Here is a 24,119-nt window from a genome sequence, read left to right as displayed (position 1 = left end):
TAGGAGCTAAAGTTGAAATTGAAATGAAAAAATAAATGAAAATGACACGTAGATATTCAAGAAATCAATTCTAAATACGACAGCATTTCCAAAAAAGATGTTCTCAATAATACAAAAGGAAAACCTTATGTGAAAACTATAATCCAAATCTGAAATATCTCAACAATATTATGTTAATAACTATGTAGGTATGTAAAGATGGTAATGCAACAAAACTAGTTATTCACAGCTAAACAACAAAAATTAATCAGAGAAAAACCGCGTCTAAAACTTTAATGAAAAGCATTAAAATCCCGTAACTAATAAAATTTATCAAATCAAAACTTTAACACTGTCGTATATTATCGACACGCCTCGTTTAAAATGAAATAATATTAAGGATTTTAATAAGTTAATGGATTGTTCATACCTATCAACGCGTAAAGAATTTGTGTTTAAATAGAGTTGTGAAAGCTGAGAGTGACGTCTTCGGTGAGTGGTCATTCCTCTCACTAGGTCAGGTTTGGTCCAGGAATATGTGGAAAATCCATTTTGTTCTTCTCTGCTTCGTCGTTTCGGCCTTCGGAGACGGTAAGTTTGCAATTTTTACTTTACATTTAAATACAAAAACTAAGACTGTTATGGAAATATATAGTATAGGCGTGGTTAGCTGCATGTTAATCCTTTTCACTTTATTATATCAAGTAAAAAAGTGCAAAACATATAAATTAACTTAGTGAAAAAAAACGCTAAAAAACGTCGCCTTTATTAAAAGAATGAAATAGGAGAAAACGGTTCAAACCTTAAAATTTATTTGTGAGACCTATCATATTTTAACAAAAGATTAGAAAAATATACCGAATTTTTAAGGTTCACAACCCTCGACCGAACGAACTCGCCAAACTCTGGATCGAGAGTGAGGCAACATCTTATGACAATGCCTCGTGTAGGGGCAAAACATGTATCGAAACGGTTGAAGCAGAATTTTACATTGCCTATTAATGCGATGGGTCGGTGAAAGGTTCAGCGTGTGCCAGTTTCTTCGGTGGAGAACGCTTATAACGTCTAACACTAATATAAGAATTCTTCATGTAGACTAACAAATCTCAGAGGAATTATCACTTTACATTTGGATAACTTCATAAGTTGCCATTTCACTTAATATAACTAAGAACAAATATAACCGAAATATTTCACATAAGTCGATGATAATAATTTAACATCTTTCACAGGGATCTGGCAATTATCAAGTGCTCCTGCAATTTAGTTGGGCTTTTTTACCAAAAATATTATCATGAACATGGAGTCTTACACAGATCATTGATTCTTATGTTCCTAAACAGTTCAAATTATTATTTTAGATGACCGTGGCGCATGGGCTAGCGCCCAGGCTTCTGCTATAGCGCAGGCTAATGGAGCGGGTGGCTTAATTCCTCAACCTCCATCAGCTCAACCATTGTGTAAGTATTCAAGGATTACAGAACAATAATTTATTAAGATTTTACTAAATTATATAAGACTGACCAAGAAAAATAAAATACTTTCATCTTCCAAATAGTGGCATGAAAAAAAAGAAGAGAAATTTTTGGCATAAAAAATTATAAAATACTCAAAATCTTAGGCACACATTTAGTACACTAATGCTTGCCAAATAGCATAATAATTGTCAATTAGAGATATATAAATATTATCATGGTAATGACAAAAACCATAAGTTACTTAATGTATGCTTACATTAATTAGAAAGCTAAAAAATATATTTTTCTTAGCTTTCTAATGAAACATTTTTATATTATATTATATTTGTCTTAAAAAAACCCTAATTCAGTTGAAATTATGGAGAAATCCAGTTCACTTGTAAGTTGGAAAAATATAATTATTTTAATTTTGATGTGTTTACTGAATTTCATCTTATGGGAGGCCAACCAACAATGCGTATCTAGTACCTGGTCGCTATTCGTGGACTTTACTGCCCCAACGGTGATGTGTCCTTCGAGCTATGTGCTCTGCCAAGTGCCGCTTTAGTTTCGCATTTATCCGGGCTAACGGTAACTTTAGTTCTCCTACGGATCTTCTTATTTCTGATTCGATCTGCAAGTCTGCTCCAAGATAGCCGTCTCCATTGCCCTCTGAGCAACCATGAGCTTTACCATAAGGCCCATTGTTAGCACCACGTCTGCGTTGCTTATCATGCATATCAACATCACTGGCAACATAAACTGATTAAAAACATTTCTCTTGAGAGACTGTGTATCTGGGACGAGAAGATTTAACGGAGCTTCCCGAACGCTGCCAATCCGAGTGGGAAACGAGGAGTGAGCTCTTTCGCGAAGCTAGCTGGTTTATTTGACCAAGGTGGACGTACTCGTCCAACCAGCTGTTACATGGACATTAGTTATAATCTTCGTCTTGTCCATTTGTTCATTTTGATACCTACTCCTTGGAAAATTGTATTGAGGCGAGCACATAGCCTAAGTCCTGTATGGTTTGGTCAAGATTGCCGAAATGAGTCGGATAAGGGCAGCTATATTTGAGAAGGTATTTGTCAAGCAGTGGACCTCTTCAGTTGAAGTGTTGTTGATTATGATGATGATGATAATTTGAGTTTGTTGTTAAAATATTTTGATGTAATCCAAGTATTTTAGCTATTATAGAATTTCATCATCGCATGATCTAAACAATATACTGAAGAAACATATAATTATGACTTACTCATTACGTTTAAATTTATTATTGTAATGTTCATATGAAAAACAATATCATTCCAGCATAAATACTTCATATTTCTTAATCTCTAGAAAAATATTTTCAAAAAAAAAATTAATTTAATTAATTTAATAAGTTCCTCCCTGCATATACTTTTAAAACTTAATTAAAACACTTTTAATTTTAATGACATTTGTCATAGCAACAATGAAAATATACGCTCTGGTACACATACCGCTTTCTAATTTTGCAATTTTTATAGTCTTAATAAGAGGGTTTTTTGGTTTTAAAACTTCAAGTAAATCATAAATCATTTGAATCTTTGCCAAATTTTGAAGAATTAACAAAATATACAAATATTTTTCTGGATCAATATTTTTTGTTATCTTTCTCATTTTTAGGAATAGAATTAGTTTTATTTGTGACATTTTTATCAGCTTCGTTAAGGAGTTGATCAAGTGTTTCAAGATTTATGAACGATACGTCATCGGACAGTTAGGTTGGGGACAGTAAGTTTTTCGGTAGGGCGTTGGGTTGAGAGTTCATCGTCCATTAATTTTTGCACATATTAAAATTTATATTGATGTTTAAAAGTTGGAACTTAAATGCACAAAGACATTTAATGAGAAAAGACCGACAATACATACTATTACTATGAAGTCCGCGTCAACCAATGTTTGCGGCGCAAATGGGCGTGGTTTCCATGACGCAATCAAAATTAACCAATCACATCACTTCCCGCCAAAGCTATTCTCAGTACTGTATCCCTGTACTGAATGATATACAACTAAGTTCTATGTTGTAAAAATGCTCAGAAGCACCAAATCTCATGATTTGGTATTATTATACATAATAACATCCTTTTCAATATTTTTACACGTCCAATAACTAAATCAATTGAACCCCCCGGTGATAGGTATGTGTAGAAGAGGGTGGTAAATTAAACACACACAATTCTTATGATCACTGGATTGGGCAGAGTATTCACTTAGATTTCACAATAAGTAATGAATACTCGAAATTAGCACTCTAGCTTATATAGGGCACGACAGCCAACCATGTTAATGCAAATATTAGTTTGCGCTGCTGTAGTGCCAACTAACTTATACCAATCAAATTACAGTATATTTAACTAAAGATCTGAATATTACATGTTATTATAGTTATTTATAATTATCTTTAAGTTGTAGTAATAAGCCTTAAAGCCACCAGTGGGAGGCTCCTTTGCACAGGATGCCTGCTAGATTATGGGTACCACAACGGCGCCTATTTCTGCCGTGAAGCAGTAATGTGTAAAAATAATTGTGTTTCGGTCTGAAAGGCGCCGTAGCTAGTGAAATTACTGGGCAAATGAGACTTAACATCTTATATCTCTTGGTGACGAGCGCTATTGTAGTGCCCCACAGATTTTTGTTTTTTTTTTAAGAATCCTGTGCGGCACTGCATTGTAACGGGCAAGGTGTAGCAATAACCATCAGCTGAACGTCCTGCTCCCTTGTTTTAACAAAAAAAATAATAAATAATAGCAGTTATGTAAACGTAATTATTAATTGGGATATCTTATGGCTCCATGACGTTGGTAGCGCTTGTTAACACATTAACTAATCGACATCATAATATTGCTGACATGTGTTACTGCTTGATAGTGAGCTTTGGTTTCAATTACTACTACTGTTCGATTTTACAATACAAAACGGAACTTTTGTCGCTTTACGGGTTGCGTTGCACGTTCTGTGTCTGAATGCCGACTGAACTCGCATCAAACGTCATTTTGTTAGTAGAGGTCATTTGACCGCTGCGCAGTTCAAGGCGAAAGCTTAGCGACCGAGTTATTGTTGGTATGTTCTCTCTAAATCTCTTTGAAATTTCAGATTCAAAATGTACGCAAGAAGGGGACATGTTCTACATGCCAGGCCTAAGTGATTGCTACATTTGTGCATGCTACACAACACCTTTCGGAACCCTTTACCCCAAGTGCGCTGCTTGCAGCAGATGTGGTGGTATGTATAAATCCATGTATTATTCAACTATTCTAGAATAGCTTGACCGATCTTGATGAAAATTGGTACGTAGTAAGAATATATGATTGCGCATATGAAAAGATATTGGAATTGATTTCCTATGACTACAATAATTATTAGCGGGCGCAGCCTGTAATTTTGTTACTGATCGCAGACTGGTTGATATTTCCGTACAAACAATAACTCAATACCTTCTTATAACTTTTAACTTTTATTGAATAATGAATGTATTAAATGAGATATGTAAGTAGTAATTTTTTAGTGTTTACCCGGGAACATAAAACAAATTTAATAGGAAGAAAGTAGTGGGTTAGTATTTACATAAAAACGAAAACTGAAATAATAGACTCAGCCGACATACTCTCAAAATCGTACAACGAGCCGCATAGAACGTCTTTCCCAAGCTTCGATATTTTTTACCTTAACAAATATAATTTTTTTTATAACTATAATGACATTAGTTAAAACACCCTCATAATAATACCCAAACACAAATGTCGCCGAGCAAAATAAACATAATATGCGTACTATGTTCTTCTCTTAGCTATATCTATTTTCATATAAAGTAGGAATTTAAGAGTATTTTGTTTTGCCTATAAAACCACTGTTAGCCAATCTTTTGTTTTATACACTCTATTGCAAAAAAGCGTGCATCTATGTAAATAAAATAACCCGTTTCACTGGCATCTTCAGATTTTTCATAACAGTAAGTAATGTTACTGTTCATTAATTTAAAAAGTAGGCTAAAAACTTAAGTGTTTTTACACAAAAATAAAAAGTAAAAGTTTAATATAGTGTGGTTAAATACTAAATTTCTCTTGCTAAAATGACAGCTTGTATTCGTCCGGGCATGCTATCGATGTTATTCTTAATTATTGTTTCTTGTGGAATATGCTCACTCAGCGATTACCCTAAGATTTAAATCATTTTGCGACGTGTAATTTGCTGATTGCGTCACTGTTATGGATGAAAAATTACTCTAAACATCGGGTCCTATCGCTTCATGTTATAAAAATACTAAGGATAATGCAATACACGAAAATGTAGAACAATGTGAGACATTCTGAAATAACCTTAAGGACTACATCAGAATGAAATAGTTTGAGAGCCCTTACATATTATGTTTTCGTTTTAGCAGGTTATGGACCCCTTCCTCCATACCCAGGTTAGTGGCGAAACTGAATTCAATTATTATTATATTTTTATAAATCATAACCATAACCTTAATTTAATAAAGTAGCTAAGACAAAGACACTTAATTCTGTCCATGATAATTTTAATGCAGGCAGAAAAGTTATGCAATATTCGTAAATTGGCAATTAAAACTCAAAGGTAAAAATAAAATAACAACAATTCACACTTCTGCTTAAATTTTTAAGAATAATTTGTAACAATTACAGGACCGCAGCCGTTGCCTCCCATATCTCCTACCCCTCCGTATAGCCCATGTAAGTTAATTAAAATAGGTTATACCCGTACTTAGAAAAAAATGATGTTATTGAGTTCTAATCCATGATGAGCAACGAGCTAGTGGTCAACCTGACGTTCAGTGATTATCACTTATCCTAAGGCCGGTGATAGTACTATGCGGTTGACCGCAGCGGTTAGCCGGTCCGGTTGGTTTTATATATATCTATATTTAAAATTCGCCATATATATCGAGCTTGAAATCCTTACGGAATATTTTTTAGTAAAATAAACATAAAGCATTTAAAATTCATTTTTCTGCTTTCAGGTCCACCTCCCATTGTTATTCCAGGACCACCAAGACCTGTTCCAGTACCTATGCCCATGCCAAGTAGACCTATTGTCATCCATGTCCCAGTACCAGTACCATCACCACCAGAGCGGATATACGTGCCCGGTCCTCCAAAACCATTCCCAGTAGAGCGTCCAGTACCGGTTCCATATCCAGTTAATCGTCCATACCCCGTTCCATCACCACCAAAAATACTTCCAGTACCTATGCCAGTACCACAGCCCATTCCAGTTCCAGGACCTGAAACAGAAATCCCAGTACCTTACCCAGTTCCATCTCCTAGTATACCCGTGCCAATTCCAGTTCCTGGACCAGTCAGAGATGTTCCTGTACCCGTACCAGTTCCATCGCCGCCAGTACCAATGCCTTTCCCGGTTCCCGTTAATAGATATATTACTATTCCAGGAAGAGACCGCTTAATCCCAGTACCAGTACCATACACTCGTAAGTTAAACTTTTTAATTAATGATATATATTAAAACTAAAGTTTTACTTCTGAATTTCATTTATTCCTGTTTCAGGCACTAAGATCTACCCTGTCCCAGTAATCATCTATGTCTGTGAGTATTCTGTTAGCAGTATTTAAATTGATGATGAAAATCAAATGGAATCATTGAAATCCAATGTTAAGGTTTGTGAATGGGTCGAAACTGTATATTTTCTTTTTTCTAGCACCCATATGCAGAGGGCAACCACCATTAACGCCATTCCGTAATCCAGGAGATCCATGCACAATCTATATATGCAAGGTTAGATACAACTACGTGTACATCGAAACAGCTCGCGACCCGATGTGTGGTAAGCATTCAATAATTTACAAAAAACCTAACGTTCGAAATAATCTACAATTTTCTCAAGTTTATTAAAAAATATTATCTTCCTTTACAGATTACAATCCTTCACCCTACCGTGAGTAGCTAGTTCATAACTTTTCAATTTTAACTTAGTAGTTTTCTCTTACAAACTATTTTATTCTGTCACTGTGGAGTCTAGAATGATTACAAAAAATTATCACTAAATTCATTATATTTTTTTTTAAATTACAGCAAGTCCTATCTGGGGAGGGTCATCAGCATCCGCTCAAGCAATTGCAAACGCAAACACCTACGGAGGCATCGGAAGTGCAAATGCTGCTGCCAGTGCTGACGCAAGTGCAATTTCTGGTGGCTGGAATGCAGGAGATTATGCAAGTGCTCAGGCCAATGCTGAAGCCGTTGCTAATGCTGGTTTGGGTGGTATTGGTGGTATCGGTGGATTAGGAGGGTTATATCCTGGTGACGGATACAGCAACGCTCAAGCAAGTGCTGAAGCCGCTGCTAATGCTGGTTTTGGTGGTCTGGGTGGTATCGGTGGATTGGGAGGAATTTATCCACGCGGTGGATATAGCAATGCCCAAGCTAATGCTGAAGCAGCAGCTAACGCCGGCATACTTAGATATAGTGGCCTTTATCCTGGTGTTGGTTATAGCAACGCTCAAGCAAATGCCGAAGCTGCAGCTAATGCTGGACTAGGTGGATATGGAGGAATTTATCCAGGAAGTGGTTATAGCAATGCTCAAGCAAATGCCGAAGCTGCAGCTAATGCTGGAATGGGTGGATATGGAGGAATTTATCCAGGAAGTGGTTATAGCAATGCTCAAGCAAATGCCGAAGCTGCAGCTAATGCTGGAATGGGTGGATATGGAGGAATTTATCCAGGAAGTGGTTATAGCAATGCTCAAGCAAATGCCGAAGCTGCAGCTAATGCTGGAATGGGCGGATATGGAGGAATTTATCCAGGAAGTGGATATAACGACGCACAAGCGAATGCGGAAGCTGTAGCTAATGCTGGACTCGGAGGCTATGGTGGATTAGGAGACTTCTCGAGTGCTAGTGCGGAAGCTCTCGCTAATGCTGCAAATGGAGGCTATGGTTCTGGGGGCGGTTGGTCAAGTGCCGATGCTTCCGCTAATACCAATGCTTATGGAGGACTTGGCGGCCTTTACGGAGGGTTAGGAGGCTCTTCCCCATCAATTGACGCCCTAGGAAATGCAGCTATTGGTGGGTGGGCCAAAAGCGGTGCTGATGAATAAAATCAGGTTAGTAGGTTAATTGTAAATGCAAAATTACAGTAAGAAAATATGAAAAAAATTAAACAGGCTAAATTACTTTACTTGCCATAAAATTCTTTCCCTGAAATGGCACTCTTAACATATTTTTTAAGAAAACTAAAAATATAAAATATTCTACTACAAATATCAAAAATGTGAGTGTTTGTTTAAGCGGAGAGGTGAAAAAACCGCTGGATTCCGCTATATTTTCATTGCATTGCTCTTGATATACAAATTACAATGGGCCCTCCATATTGATGAATTGGTTAGACTAGCAAGACCTAGATTTTCATCATACGCCGTTAAAGGTATTAAATAATTAAATGCGATAGATACTGCGCGACTAATTTACTTTAGTTATTTTCAAAGTATGATGTCCTATGGTATATTATTTTCGTGCAAAGTAGCCGATATTAAGGTCATCTCTGTGCTGCAGAATGCTATTTACGCTATTTATAACCTAGGTTCTAAAGATTGATCAGAGAACAATTAAAAGAAATAAACATTTTAACAGTTACCTCTTAAAATGTTCTTGATAATGTTATGTTTGTTCGCAAACACAATAGCGAATTTTCTACAAACTGTGATAATCATAACTTTAACACCAGAAACAACATAAATTTGTTATGCCCACTACTCGGTTAAATCGACTTAGCAAGCCTTTTATTGGGGAATGAATACGTTGTTACAACATGAGACCGGAAAAAAAATTTAACAAAAAATCAACCGATTTCAAAAACACTATTCCAATTCAATAGATATAATATGCACTAAAAAGTATAAAAATAATTGCGTATTTTTATACAATATAAGTAATTAATCTAATTCTAGTTACGATTATTGTTATTTTTGGAATCGGTGTCGTAGTAGATTGGAAATGAAGCGACCACCCTGAGGTTTTTTTTATGAAAATAACCGACAAGATGAGCAGGACGTTCAGTTGATGGTAATTGATACGCCTTGCCATTACAATGCAGTGCCGCTCAAGATTCTTGCAAAATCCAAAAATTCTTAGCGACACTACAAATCGCTCGTCAACTTCAGACATAAGAATGCCCAGTAATTTCACTAGCTACGGCGCCCTTAAGTCTGAACCACAATAATGCTTAAACATTACTGCTTCACGGCAGAAATAGGCACCGCTGTGGCCCTTAATGTAGTCGCCATCCTTATTATATTTAATTTCATCTCACATCTCAGGAATTAAATTTTAATTTCGATTGGTCATAGTTTTTGACTTTTAAATCCAATATATATATAAATGAATTGACGTTCATTAGACTCGCTAAAACTCGAGAACAGCTGGACCGATTTGGCAAATTTATGTCTTAAAAGGTGAATTAATAGGAAAATGCTGCTAAATTAAATAAAAACAACAAATTTGTTTTTCCTTTGATGTGTCCGTACATAATTTCTATGAGAGAATAGATTGACCCACGGTTTGACAGTTCTGCTGTGAAACAATTTCATTACGACAGCAGGGTGCATATTTTACGAAGTAATTTTTGATGTTATGATATATTATTGACAAATTCATATAAAAACATTATTTTATTTATTATATACAGAACAACGTCTGTTGGGTCAGCTAGTTTTCAATAAAATTATTTTAATTTGAATTGTTGTAAGCAACTTATAATGGATTTGGTTTCGTATTTCAGGCAAACAATCACTTAGCAGGACTACTGGAAGATGACACGGCGCTCTCATGGATACTGATGATATAATTATTAAGAATAATAACATTGTAAATATGACAAAACTTACGTTTCATACTCAATAAATTTAGTGGGAAAATATATTATACCTATTATTTAACTACTCCTCTACTTTTGTCTGTCATTTAAACAGCTACGATAATAAAAGTACATACTTTATTGAGTCTTTCAAAAAGTCTATACTCTATAGCCTTTAAAAGCATTGTTTACTACGGAAACTATGCCTTAAATTAGACGTACTTTAATGTCGCCAAAAAGCACAGTTGTTTTGGTGCCACAGACAACTTAATCTAGGTAAGTTATGGTAGGTTCATAGAAATATTAGGTAATAAGTTGTACATAACTACATATTATATTGCAATTACATACGTAATATTTTCATGCTTAAATCATTAGATTAACCATTTTAATGTCAACTTAAAAAAAACTTGTTCGTATAATTTGCCAAGATGCTGCTAGGAATATTTTGTAATTTTAAATTTTCCCGCGTTGGCTGTATGGGTGTACCTTTGCCATTCCTTGAAGGAAAAATGAAACCACTTACCAGACAAAAGTATGTATATAATACATTTCCCGCCCATTCAAGCGACAACTCGAAAAATTATGATTTTTGTTTGTTTTATTTAAAATTACCTAGTCGTCGAATATTGTTGTATAACTAGAAAAAAAACACTTGTGGCGTTATTCATGCGCAACCCACGCCACTCATGTTTTTTGACCCTCATTCTACAACTGTTGCATAAAATACTATAATCGAATTAAACAAAATATAAAAGAGTTAATAAGTTTAAAGATACCATTTCATTCAATAACTATTTCTCCTAACATTCGCATGCAAGATAAATGCGCACTTGCAGCAATACAATATTCGCATTTGAATGAAATACGGTGTTACACCTGACGTGACCTTGATTTGATTGATTAATAAAAGCATTGTAATAAATGTCAAACCCGTATCGCTTATACGCCAATGCGATTAGGAACAAATGTTTCTTTAATTTGAACAGGCGTCTATAGTAAATTATTGTGATGGAACAAATTAGCATCGAAGCCGTTCTAAATCAACACTCAAATTTCATTTAACAATAAATCAATATGACTGTAGATTTTCACGGACAGTTATCACGTATTTATATTGACGTACACATTTTGAATGCGCACATTTACATAAATGTTGGCGATATAGGCTGTGATCAGGGGGAGAGGTGGTCCGTATAAATTCATTTTATAAGAATGCGGGGAGGCTTTCTCGGAAGCATCTGCTTCCTTGCCTTCCTGTTGTTCTCAGTGACAAACTGTCAAAACTTATCGAACTCAAGCAGAACGCAAAACGGTAAGTCAAAATTATCAATGAAAATTATCCATTTGTATAATTTAATTAATAATATGTTGATGAGATGTAGAGTTTTTGGAAAAATTTATATAAAAATATACTTTTCGTTATTAAGTAATAAAAATTAATCAATAATTTTAATTAAATGTAATAATTAGATTAAAAGTTAGGGGAACTTTGGAACTAGATTTGTTTGTGTCAGAGTCAGTGATTCCATAACTTGCATGTTCTTTTTATAGGAGTTTTGCAGTCTGTATTGTGCACATACATTATATTAATATTTTAAAAATAATTAAATTCAGATTTAAAGCGTAATGGTGATAGTGAGTCAACACTAGAAATTCAAGAGGACAACACAACCAGTGCGGATTTAAGTTCCCGAGACGCATTATCAAAGCAAGTCGAAAATTCCTTACTACAAACAAATGATGAAACGGCAAAAGATGTTAACTCAGAAAAAAATGAAGATGTGCGCTCGAGCGCAGTGGATTCGAGTGAACCACAAGTCGAGACTGACAAGTCCGAGCAAGCACTAGCTTCTACTACAGAGAGTTCACTTGCTAGGTCTCGAGATGAAGCTGATGACAACGATGGAGAGAGTAGATTTGGACAAGGTCTTGGCATCGCACTAGCAAATACGGAAGATAATGATCTACTTGCTGGAAATCAAGGAACACTAAGCAATGCTGCATCTAATTCCCGATTAGGATCACAAAACATGTATCCTTTCATGTCCAATCTTCCAGTCTTGAGCCCTGCATCCTCGCAGGCATATGCCAATGCACAAGCTTTAGCTTCCTCAGTAATAGGCAGTTCATATCAGCCATTGCTTCAGACTCCAGATCTTTATCCAGGACTTGGTGGTCAATATTCCACAGCAACAGCCATCGCACAGGCGCAAACTAGTTCAGACAGATGGAACCCGTTTGATGCAGGGTATGTATTAATTCTAGTTAACATCTACTTTTTAGAATATTATGCTTAACTATATTTACAATACTATGATTACATATAATTAAAACTATCACTACGGGGAAGCATACCAAGAATACTGGCAGCATTTCCGCGTTAGATAGCTAGGCTGACCCGTTGACGGTAATAGCTGCCAGTGCATATAGTGGGTTTCCACTAGCCTTATTGAAAGGCGTTATTAAAACCTATCATATAATACTGCGCAAAAAAAACTCATTTATATTTTCGTTTATTTTAATTAAATTATTTACATTTAACTTGATTTATATTCATTTTTTTTATTACAGAAGTATAATTCCTTCATTAAACAATGCATATGCTCAAGCCCAAGCTACTTCAAACTTGATAGGATATTATACACCAGGTAATATTACAATTAATTAGTAATTTGATATTACTTAAGTTAGAATATTTTTAATACTGGCAAGAATTAATGAGCTAGGTTAGGCATATTCATCCATAGCAAGATTTACGCTCCAGAAATTGCCTCATAAAAAATCATCAAACTTTTCTACCACCCCCAAAAGCAGAGTAATTTGAAAACAATATATTTCAGTAAACCGTAAGCCAATAAACGTAAATTTTTTTTATGATTTGTTTTTGAGTTAATTCCAACTATTTTTTAAAGAATTTAACTCATCTTTTATTTTATTTCCAGGTGGCCGAGCAAGATTAATTCCAAGTGGAGAATATATTATTCCAGGTGACAAAATAATCATTTACCACGTACCATAAATAAAAAACATTAAATAGTCATTTTGAATAGTTTATAGAAATGGTAGTATTAAGCTGTCCTATGATTCATTTTGTTTAACCTTCAGATGACAAAGATAGTGAAAGAAGGAAGCATTTGTGTGACAAAAGTTCAATTCACATTACGCCACATAAATCTAGATCTGCAAGACGCTCTGGTTTTGAGTAAGAGAGGTGGAGATTAGGGTGGCAGTATTATCTATAGATCGCTGTCATATAATATATTATGCTTTAATGTCCCTAAGTCGTATCGGTTTGGGAGTCCTGTAACTCGCGAAAGATTCCTCAAAGCAACTGTACGAGTGTGTATTAATTCTGGAAGAAGATTCATAATACGACTTTTGGATTGGAAAATAATTGCCTTTTATGACTATTTTTATCAAATTCCAGGAATCGATAGTGGCATCGCTTGCAATAGGCCTGGTGAACTTTACAATTTACTGACCACCGATTTCGAATGTTTAATATGTTCATGTATTGCGGAGTTCGGAATTTTAACCCCCGCATGTGTAAGTTGCAACTCATGCTCTGTGCCTCTACCACCAGTCCCGGAGCCAGAACCAATCCCAATACCAATACCAGTACCACCTTTACCACCACCGGAACCACAAGGTATGTATCTCTCTTTTTGTATTTTAGTGAAATTTTGAATTAATCTTATTTGGTAGGTATTGAATAAGACTGAGCTATCACGCTCGGGTACCTATGCAACGCTTGTCCGCAATGAGTTAGCTCGATGCGTCTAAGGGAGTACGATCGGTCAGAGCAAATTTTATAAGAGTAATTTAAACATAATTATAATTAAATATTCTTACTTTATGAATATTCAACAAAAAATATTGTATTCCGTATCGTTACCATCGCCATGATAAATTTTCTCTTCTGTCGTGTTGTCTGAAGTACACAACGATTTTTTAAAGGTACTACTAGTCTTCGTACACCGATAAATATAATTGGAGAGTTTGCGTATAATGTGAAATATAACAACTTTTAACAAAATGTTACTTAATAAAAACAAGTTTATACCAGTGAATCCCCAAATCAACTGGGCTGACTTCAGGGGCAACTAGCGACTTGTAACGTAATAACGAGATAAGAATGGTTATTATTGATTGACAAACTGAATTAGAATTCCAAATGAAATAATTGAAACCTATATATGTGAGAACAAAATGGGTTTATAAAACAAGACTGACACTTAAATGAATCTACGATGGTGAAGTCCCGGATGAACACTTGTTTTATACAATATAATATGTACAAACAAAGAAGGATCCCTTCCAATTAAGATTAATAGGGGATAAAATAAATACAGAATTATTTATGGCACCTAAACTATTTCAGTGTCTTGTTCACCATTACCGAAAGATACGCCTTTCGAGAACCCTCTGAATCCTTGCCAAATATGTGTCTGCAAGCATGTATTCAATGCAATCGGACAAACCGATATTCAAATAGAATGCCAGGATAACCCACAATGCAGTAAGCATAATATTATATTTAACTTTACTGTGCGAATTCCCTTTAACGATAAATGTACAATATAATACTAAAGAGCTGAATATATTTCCTACTCTTTCATTTCAATTTCTTTCTCTTCTTTCATATTGTTATTCGTTCTTTTATTTTTCTTTAATTCTTCGAATAGTTTTCCATTTAGTAAAATAAATAATAATTTTAAATCAATACAGAATTTACTAAAAATGAGAAAATAAGGAGGGGAAGAAATTTAAAATCGGAGTATGAAATTCAACCAATGTTAAATAAAATGAGAGATAAACCTATTTTTTCTTTTACAGTAACGCCACCTGATATAATTCCGATACGTGAGTATTAAGATTAATTGAAATATGATGTAGTTTCATTTAACTTAGTAATGATATTAAATTATACACAATTTTCCACAGCACCAATCCCTGATCCGCCAACACCAGTTCCTAGTGAGTATCATCGACAATTTTTCCTCAAATTAATGTAACATCTATGCCCGCGCACAAATTTTGTCTTAACTTAAAAACTTCTAATTTTTATTTTACTGAATCCAAATTTGAAAATTCGACCAATTCCCGCTATTTTATATATATTGTTCGAAGTATAATTATACACTAATGTGATTCTAAGTATATTTAGTAAGAGTGGTTTTGCTTTGACATATGAAACACTTTTGCATTTGTGAATTTATAGTTAATAAGTAGAAAGTACGTTTTCCCATTTAAATGAATGAATTAGCCTTCTCAACAAACATGATCAAACAAACAGTCATACCATTCTGGTCTGCAAATGTGAAATTTGCAGGTCTTTTTGGATTTAAATCTCCCCCAGCATTAGCAACAATTGGTTTTTTAAGTCTGCATCACAAGTTATAGATGATAATAAAGATCTTATTAATATTTACAGTGCCACTTTGCGAGAAGTTCCCGCACAATATACCTTTCCCACATCCTACTGACTTCTGCAAAATTTGCAAGTGCGTTGCGGAGATATCTGCATATGGTATCCCAGAACAACGCATTATATGCATGCCGAATCCTGAATGTGGTAAGATATATTTTTTAGCCATAGATGATGATAAAGAACTAATGCATTAATTTATTGCCCTATGTCAAGTGACATGAGTAAAAAATCTCCTTCGCCTGTAAGCAATAAGCCTAATTGTGCTACCAAAACTGTTTAAAGCCAATTGTAAATTTATGTATTTTTAGTGCAATAACGTATTTTCATTCATTCATTCATTCATAATAAAACTAACAATTTAACAGAAGAAAATGAACATGTCAGAAAAACGATTCCTACATTTAGAATTGAAATTGAAATTAGCTCAATTCTGTACTTATCATGTCTATTTATTGAAAAAACCAGGGACCAATCCGTTTGCGCAGGGCTCAAAATTTACTTCATATAATATATAGTAAAAATTGGTAATTGGATTAATTTTTTTGAAAATTATAAAATATGATTTGAGTAAGTAAGTAAGAAAAACTAAGCTATGACAATATGAATATAAGAAATACACATTAAATAGAAAATAAAAATAAAAGTGTTATATCCGTCTCATCATTTTAGACATCAAAAAGAATTCTAAAGAAATCAATTATGAGAAAATAAATGCCTTTTTCATGTAAAGCTTCTTTTGATAGAAGGTATATAAAATAACTTATTTTCACAGAACCTCAACCGATTCCGGGGCCTTGGCCGCTACCTGAACCAACTCAACCGGAACTCTGGCCTTTACCTGAAGTATGGCCATTACCAGAAATACCGGAGCCATGGCCAATTCCAGAACCAGAACCCTGGCCTTTACCTAACCCAAACGAACCCGAAATATGGCCATTACCGGAACCAATCAATCCTCAGCCTTGGCCAATACCGGAGCCATGGCCAATTCCAGAACCAATTCAACCAGAACCCTGGCCTTTACCTAACCCAAACGAACCCGAAATATGGCCATTACCGGAACCAATCAATCCTCAGCCTTGGCCAATACCGGAACCATGGCCAATTCCAGAACCAATTCAACCGGACCTATGGCCATTACCGGAACCAATCAATCCTCAGCCTTGGCCAATGCCGGAGCCATGGCCAATACCAGAACCAATTCAGCCTGAACCATGGCCGATACCAGAACCAATCCAACCTGATCTATGGCCATTACCGGAACCAATCAATCCTCAGCCTTGGCCAATACCGGAGCCATGGCCAATTCCGGAACCAATTCAACCAGACCTATGGCCATTACCGGAACCAATCAATCCTCAGCCATGGCCAATGCCGGAGCCATGGCCAGTACCAGAACCAATTCAGCCTGAACCATGGCCGATACCAGAACCAATCCAACCTGATCTATGGCCATTACCGGAACCAATCAACCCTCAGCCTTGGCCAATACCGGACCCATGGCCAACTCCAGAACCAATTCAACCCGAACCATTGCCATTACCGGAACCAATCAATCCTCAGCCTTGGCCAATGCCAGAGCCATGGCCAATACCAGAACCAATTCAGCCTGAACCTTGGCCGATACCAGAACCAATCCAACCTGAACTGTGGCCACTTCCCGAACCAAGGCCGGAGCCTGAACCATGTAAGTAGAAGGAACTTTATTTCAACTTCTATTACTTTGTATGCAAGTAAAAAGAATCTAGAAGTGCACTCTTTGAATTTCGAACTGCCTAGTAGAACCACATAATTACTCGTATAAACAACAATTTCATCAATCACAGAAGACAATTGTCATATTTTCTCTCACTATTAGATAATAAAAAAACTTGTATTAATTTTCGTTTTTGGTTTGCTATCTGCCAAATAATAAGTGAACAGCAATCCTGCAGCTGTTAGTAAATTTGTAAGCTTATATATTGCAGTGCCATGGCCGCCACTCATTCCAGATGTTCCACCGAGCCCTCTACCAGGACCTTCACCTCGTGAGTATACTAGTTAATGTTTTATACACTAGCTTCTCCTCCTGACTTTTACTTTGACGTTAAAAAGGTATCGCGCTTCCTTGGGAAATTTTAAAATATCGAGATAAATTGTAATATTATTGCCTTTTATCTCTGACAACGCCTTTTCAAAAACTAGTGATGAGCGGTTGAGCTGTAGTAGTTTTTAAGGCGTAAAATAATTGTTAGGTTAAGTTATAACAGTAGCATTACATCGAGCGAAATATTCGCCGAAGTAGTCGTTCTATAAATTTGAGCTGTCATCTATTTTCTATACCAGAACACTTTTTAGTACATGTAAGCCAAGGAATTATAGCTATATGCTATTTTTGAATTACCAAGGAATGCTAGAGCCAAACTAGTATTTCATATTAATACAAAATTAATGTAAATAAAAACACAAAAATAATCTGAAGTAATTATCATCAACATGCGAGCGTGAGGGCTCTTGATGGAAACGCAAATTTTTACTTCGACTTATGTTCGAGGCTTAACACGAAAAAAATGTAGTTTCACTGACACATATTGCTATTTGTAATTATCTTACATAAAGTATTGTAAATTCACATCGCACATCCCATAGTTTCTGTATTACAACAAGCGATATTTATGTTTTGAATTTTAGTTTTCCTTATTTTTAAAATTATGATTTAATATTTGACATGCGGTTGTTTTGTAAGTGATATATAGAAACAAAATTCAGAAAGTAGGAAGCGTAAGGGTGAACTAGCAAGCAAACGTTCATCTGATAGTAGTACCGCCCATGTAGACGTTTAGTTGCGTTGTCGGACGTTTCGTAAATGTTATTAAGAGGAAATTACAAATTCTATTGTTTTGTAATAAACAAATTATTGACATTAAATTAAATTGTTTGTATTACAGATAAATCATGCCGACCCTATCCGCCAAACTTGCCATTCCAGCATCCGTGGGATGAATGTCAAACCTGCGTCTGTAAGGAGTTCTACGGCGAAGGCATTATCAACATAGAAGTCAACTGCTTCACTAGTGCTACATGTTGTAAGTATATTTTTATTATCAAATATTTACATTTCTTCTAAACTTGAGCAAGGTTTTGTTTGGCTTGGGGCAAAAAGCTGGGAATCCTTTTTAAGATTAACTCGATACTTTTCGCGTGACAACTCTTAAATACATATACTTATAGCAAGTTCAATCGTAACTAATTCTAGTAGTCTTCATAAGATACATAATAGCTTTAAGGGTAAATGCACTTTTATAATAAAGTCACCGCCACTGTTCAGGCATTATCTATAAATAAATTTAAATGTTTTATTAAAAAATGGCTCTGTTGTAAATCATACTACTCCACAGCTGAATATCTAAGTGATCGGACAGCCTGGGACTAGATTATGATTATTTTGGACATGAGGAAGCCTATTATTATATTATAGCTCGAATGAATTATGTTTGTTAATTATCTTATTATATGTACATCTAGCAGTTGGCTTTCTTAAAAATATTAAAATTAAAATAAAATAAAATAAATTTTATAGCAATAGCAATGACACTACAATATTATATATTGTTATTAAACAGAGGGCAAAAAAAGAATGCTGGGACAGATTCTTGCGCCGCTTCTTCTCTCTCAGAGCGCCAATTGTTTCCGAAGCGGTAGTAGTATCTAGTATATATTGAAATGACGTCAAAAAGAATTCTAAAGGAATCAATTTTGAGAAAATAAATGCCTTTTATGCCTTTAGTCCTGATATTACAACCATCTTTGGGATAGAACTGCCAAACCAACTCACTTGAATTCATAGAACGTCAAGCAAAAACGATAATATCTGGTTGTAGTCTGCAAAGCTTGAAATACCAACGCAAGATGCTAATGGGTTTTCTATTACATTCCGTAGAATGTGCCCAGGAGTTACGGCACCCAGACTGCTGAATGCAAATTATATCATTCATATCCCCTATATTCGCACGAAGCGTTTTAATTTTAGCTTCATCATTCGAGTGGTTAAAGTTGTGAAATCTTCCAAAAACTGTTTTTCTGGAACAATATAATCTGGGCTAATAAATAGTCATTTACTGACTGCACGTACTATATTCTTATTACCAACATGATAAGACTTAATTCGGCTTCATAGATTTTTCGGTTGAGATAGTCAAAAGAATACTTAGGATGTTACCTAATGCAAAAAAGTTTCACAATTTTATTCATTTTTCTTAACAACACTAATGACATGGCCTGGCTGTATAATTAACAACACTAACAAAGACATCACTTTTAACAAATCATGACGCATTTACTAGATTAATTGTTAAGTAAACATTTAAGATCCTAATGCACACTCTATCACTTTCTAAGTCAATTTTTTGTATTACCACCCCTTCAAAGATAGCAACTTATTTTCTTACTGAGTTCAGAGAGTGATTTATGTAATGAAAGTCATTTAAATTTTTATTGAATATTTATAATTATTTTAAATATAGCTTAAACACTCACCTTTATTTAGTTTCGTACATTACAGGTTACGTCTTCCCACCACTGCCAGGTAATTAATTATTTCAAATATTAAATACGGAGTGAATGGTTATGATGATTGAGAATTAAAACATATACAATTCTCTCAAATGAGAAAGCCAGAATTTCACAGAGTAATGAATGTACTATAACGGCCGTTTTCAATAACCTATCTATCCTTAGTTTTACTTACTACAGCTACACAAATCTATCCTTTTACGCTTACTTACATTTCAATAACTTATCGACATAAAGCATTGGACTATAACTATATTGGATATAACTATGGATAGATAAGATCTTGTCCTTAAACGGTGACAGCAATGTTTCTGGAACTAGAGATACGTTATTGAAAACGGCCGTATGTCAATTTGTCAAAATGTATATGCAAGTTAATATAGATCTAATTGGATGAGAGATACTGGTCTTACTTACTTACTGCTGTTCCCAATATACTATCTTCTACTGTCAGTAATTAGCTGTCAATAATATATATTGTATCTTAGTATTAGTTCTTAAATTATGTATGTATTAAAATTCAAAAATTATGTATGTTTTACTTGCATGTGGTCGTTGCCTGTAAGTGCAATAACACTTAGACTTATTTAGAATTATATTTAATGTAATTATTTAGTGATGATTGTGTTGGTAAATTACTACCTTCTACTGTCAGTAATTAACTGCCAATAATCAGAAGCTGCCCCAATATACCCAATAAGTCATTCTTATCGCCTTATATTGGGACGCGTGAATTGCAATTTCCGTACAAACTTCTATCGCTGGTAAGCTATAGGTCGTCCCATCGACAAACATCGTGTACGAATAAGGTGAGTTACCTTTGATAAGTTTATTGGGACAGAAAAGTCAATAATAGTTACGATTTTTATCTCAAGTGAGAGATAGACTGAATATTGGGAATGGCCGTAACTGGGCGCGAGTGACAAAAGTGATTATCCACCCAATGAAAAGAAAGAAATTTATAATTGAGGATTTCAGCTTTCCAATAGCGTTGAGCTCTAATAAGTGTCTCCATATCAATCTTTTGACACTATTAAACCTATTTAATAATGAGTAAGAATCTTTCTTATTAATGTTCATTTTAAAATATCAAATTTCTTATAAGAAGGAGATGCTCAGCATAAATTTAAAATTCCAAACAATTTAATCACAATCTAGAAAACATTAAAAAACCAATAAGTATATTTTTTTGACAGAGCCTGCACCAGAGCCTCTTCCATTACCACCATCTCCAAGTAAGTATTATATAGTTATCGCACTTATATAAAATTTGTAACAAAAGAAAGGGTGGTTAGTCTCAAAGAGATAATGTGTGAAATAAATTATCTGCACAAATTTAATATCACCAAAATTTATTGACGTTCGTACCAACCATTTAATTAATCTAGGAAGTGCTGGGTTAGGATAATATATTTAGATCAGGTCAAGAATGTACATGCTTTTTACGGAATAGCAGTACAATATTAGAGCACAGAAAAGTGACCTGAATACGTCAATAGTAAGTTATCACTGCTTCTCATGTCCCACCAGAGTCAATCAGTGACCTCAATCAGTCCTTTAATCAGCGATTTATGCGAGTGATTGAAATTGTTTTAAAAAAGAATGAATGCATAATTATTGTTTAAATTTCTATGCTTTGAGCACCTCTGGGTCTTATTAGCAATTCCATTTATGTTTATATTAAATGAATTTATATTTTTGAAAACCAAATGTATCTGATTTTCTCACAGCTAATTTCCTTTCAGTATATCCACCGGCAAACCAGAATATTTATCTAGGTAAGCACTGCGTTGTAATATTAAAAGCACTAAGCCATGCTTGAATAATTTAGATCTGACCATAGATGCATTAACTTTTAGACCAGATGTGCCAGTACCAAGGCTTGGGATCGGAATACACGAGCCCGGATAACGTTTGCAAGGTGTGCGTGTGTGAACAATTTGGCAACTTTATAGCACCTGTTTGTAAACGATCCATTAGACCGGAATGTAAGTAGTTATTTCAATAATACTGAATCAAATTTTCTCCTTTAATAACAAAATAATATTATCTTCTTATTATATATATAAATTACGTGACACATTGTTTGTCCGCAATGGACTCCTAAACTAATGAACGGATTTAAATGGGGATTACTTTATGGAGTGCAGTTACGTCCAACTTGAGAGATAGGATACTTTTTATTTCGATTTGGGACCCATAGTTATTTTTCTTTCCAATCTTTGTTTTGTATGGACATATTTTCTATGAGAGAATTTATTGGCGCACGGTTTGATAGATCTGCTGTGAAACAATTTCATTATAACAACAGGGAGCATACGTTAGGAAATAATTCTTGATGTTATGAAAAATTATTGACAAATACATAAAAAACAGTATTTTATTTATTATGTACACTACAAAGTCTGTCGGGTCAGCTAGTATTATTCTAAAATGTTTTTCATAAATGTATTTTTACGGGAAAACGGATCGTATATTCAATCTGTCAAACTCTTATATACTCTTACTGCGCAGTAAATCCACAATTTTTAGCAAATAAATAAAAATTACTAATGACCTCTTTGAATTCCCGGTAGAACATATATAAAATAAATTAATTTCTCTCATGATGATGAAAATGTTAAACCATTAAGCATTTAAAATTCAGATTTTTTTAAGTTGTAACTATATTTATGGCCTTAAGGTTAGTTATGCAGCTCTATGCTATAAATAAAAGTTATTACTGCAACGAATAAATCGATTTACCTACTTTCTTAATATTTTTCAAATACAATTTTTCAGTTTCACAAGTAAAGATGAATTACTATTTTGAGTCGATTACAAATTCGTTTTCGCACAAACTGAAACACATCACGGCACAAAAACAAAAGTTGAAGTAAAAATTTACGACGCTGCTACGCGGGCGTCAAAATTGACAAACGTTCACAAAAAGTCACAAAAAGCGGACGTTAACCGCCACAGGTGCCGTTAAAAGCGAAAACATGGCGAGGATATTTGGCAGGTCCCTACCGGCTGGTCAATAACTTGAAAGGGGTCCTTAAAGCAAGCGAATAACAGCCTTGGGAAATCGACGTCCAATCATAATAACAATCACACAAGCTTTACATTGATCTTATATTTCTAGATGGAGCCACATATTGAATCAAATATTTAATTGTTATTTATACTTGCAACGAACTTGTATCATCAAAAGTTACTGTCATTAGTAATAATTTGCCAATTCAGATTAAAAATTAATATTCTGCATATTAAAATTAATAAAAAGCGTACATATTTCGATTAGTATACATTACGAGATTATTAGTAGTATTAGTATACGAGTATATTGAGATTCTTGCCTATGCATAGTAAGCAATAGATCGTGTGATAGCTTAAATATAAGACGTTGTAATATGGGAAAATAAGGAGATTTTTTTTCGAGAGAATGCTTGAAATAAATATTTTTTAAAAATGCTTCATATATTCATCAGTCCCAAAAAACAACAAAAGTCCATCATTAAACAAAAAACGATGCTTCTAGTAAAAGGCAGCTCCATCTAAATCTCAATACATCAATGTGCTCAATCATTGACCACTGTCCGAGTGTATCGCCATTTCGACTATTCATTGACGAATCAGTTTGAAACTCCTAAATAAACTCCCCGAAACGATACAATTTCAATGTTTTTTACGATTGTTTTTTTTTTATATTTTCAGGTGGCGTTTCTCTTGGTAAGCCACAATCATGAAATATATGTAATTCTGATGGATAAGCTATTAATAAGGTTTTTATTACAGCTAGCGAAACGAACCATCAACTTTTGTATATTGGTAAGTAAAATTTACCCTAGTTACATCAAAACGT

General features: G+C 34.5%; 3 protein-coding genes across 8 annotated transcripts in view; 2 read left to right on the top strand and 1 right to left on the bottom strand.

The window, feature by feature from the left end:
* LOC126975575 (dystrophin, isoforms A/C/F/G/H) overlaps nucleotides 1–24,119 on the bottom strand; it is a 657,038-nt gene that overhangs the window by 257,566 nt on the left and 375,353 nt on the right. The window lies entirely within an intron of this gene.
* Nucleotides 443–10,353, top strand: LOC126975577 (spidroin-1-like). Of its 6 annotated transcripts, none has more exons than XM_050823523.1 (11): nucleotides 443–570; nucleotides 1,341–1,439; nucleotides 4,557–4,685; nucleotides 5,845–5,871; nucleotides 6,107–6,154; nucleotides 6,442–6,909; nucleotides 6,987–7,025; nucleotides 7,138–7,263; nucleotides 7,354–7,374; nucleotides 7,512–8,542; nucleotides 10,216–10,353. In XM_050823523.1, the coding sequence occupies exons 1-10, from the start codon at nucleotides 516–518 to the stop codon at nucleotides 8,534–8,536; spliced, it is 2,037 nt and encodes a 678-aa protein (XP_050679480.1). In that variant the 5' UTR covers nucleotides 443–515; the 3' UTR covers nucleotides 8,537–8,542; nucleotides 10,216–10,353. The 6 variants fall into 6 exon arrangements, with proteins under 6 accessions (XP_050679480.1, XP_050679479.1, XP_050679481.1 ...); XM_050823522.1 differs by having other exon boundaries at nucleotides 5,842–5,871; XM_050823524.1 differs by lacking the exon at nucleotides 5,845–5,871.
* LOC126975576 (uncharacterized) lies at nucleotides 11,423–24,018 on the top strand. Its single transcript, XM_050823520.1, has 17 exons — nucleotides 11,423–11,605; nucleotides 11,908–12,541; nucleotides 12,865–12,941; nucleotides 13,236–13,280; nucleotides 13,721–13,942; nucleotides 14,675–14,812; nucleotides 15,130–15,156; nucleotides 15,238–15,270; nucleotides 15,728–15,868; nucleotides 16,497–17,411; nucleotides 17,692–17,751; nucleotides 18,652–18,789; nucleotides 20,250–20,288; nucleotides 21,472–21,510; nucleotides 22,021–22,053; nucleotides 22,135–22,263; nucleotides 23,972–24,018. Exons 1-17 carry the CDS (start codon nucleotides 11,506–11,508, stop codon nucleotides 24,001–24,003), a joined length of 2,802 nt encoding a protein of 933 aa, XP_050679477.1. The 5' UTR covers nucleotides 11,423–11,505; the 3' UTR covers nucleotides 24,004–24,018.

The sequence above is a fragment of the Leptidea sinapis genome, chromosome 36 (genome assembly GCF_905404315.1).
Source record: "Leptidea sinapis chromosome 36, ilLepSina1.1, whole genome shotgun sequence".
In the NCBI taxonomy this organism is placed as follows: Eukaryota; Metazoa; Arthropoda; class Insecta; order Lepidoptera; family Pieridae; genus Leptidea; species Leptidea sinapis.
The sequence above is the reverse complement of the archived record's forward strand: the minus strand, read 5'-3'. Positions and strand labels throughout refer to the sequence as shown.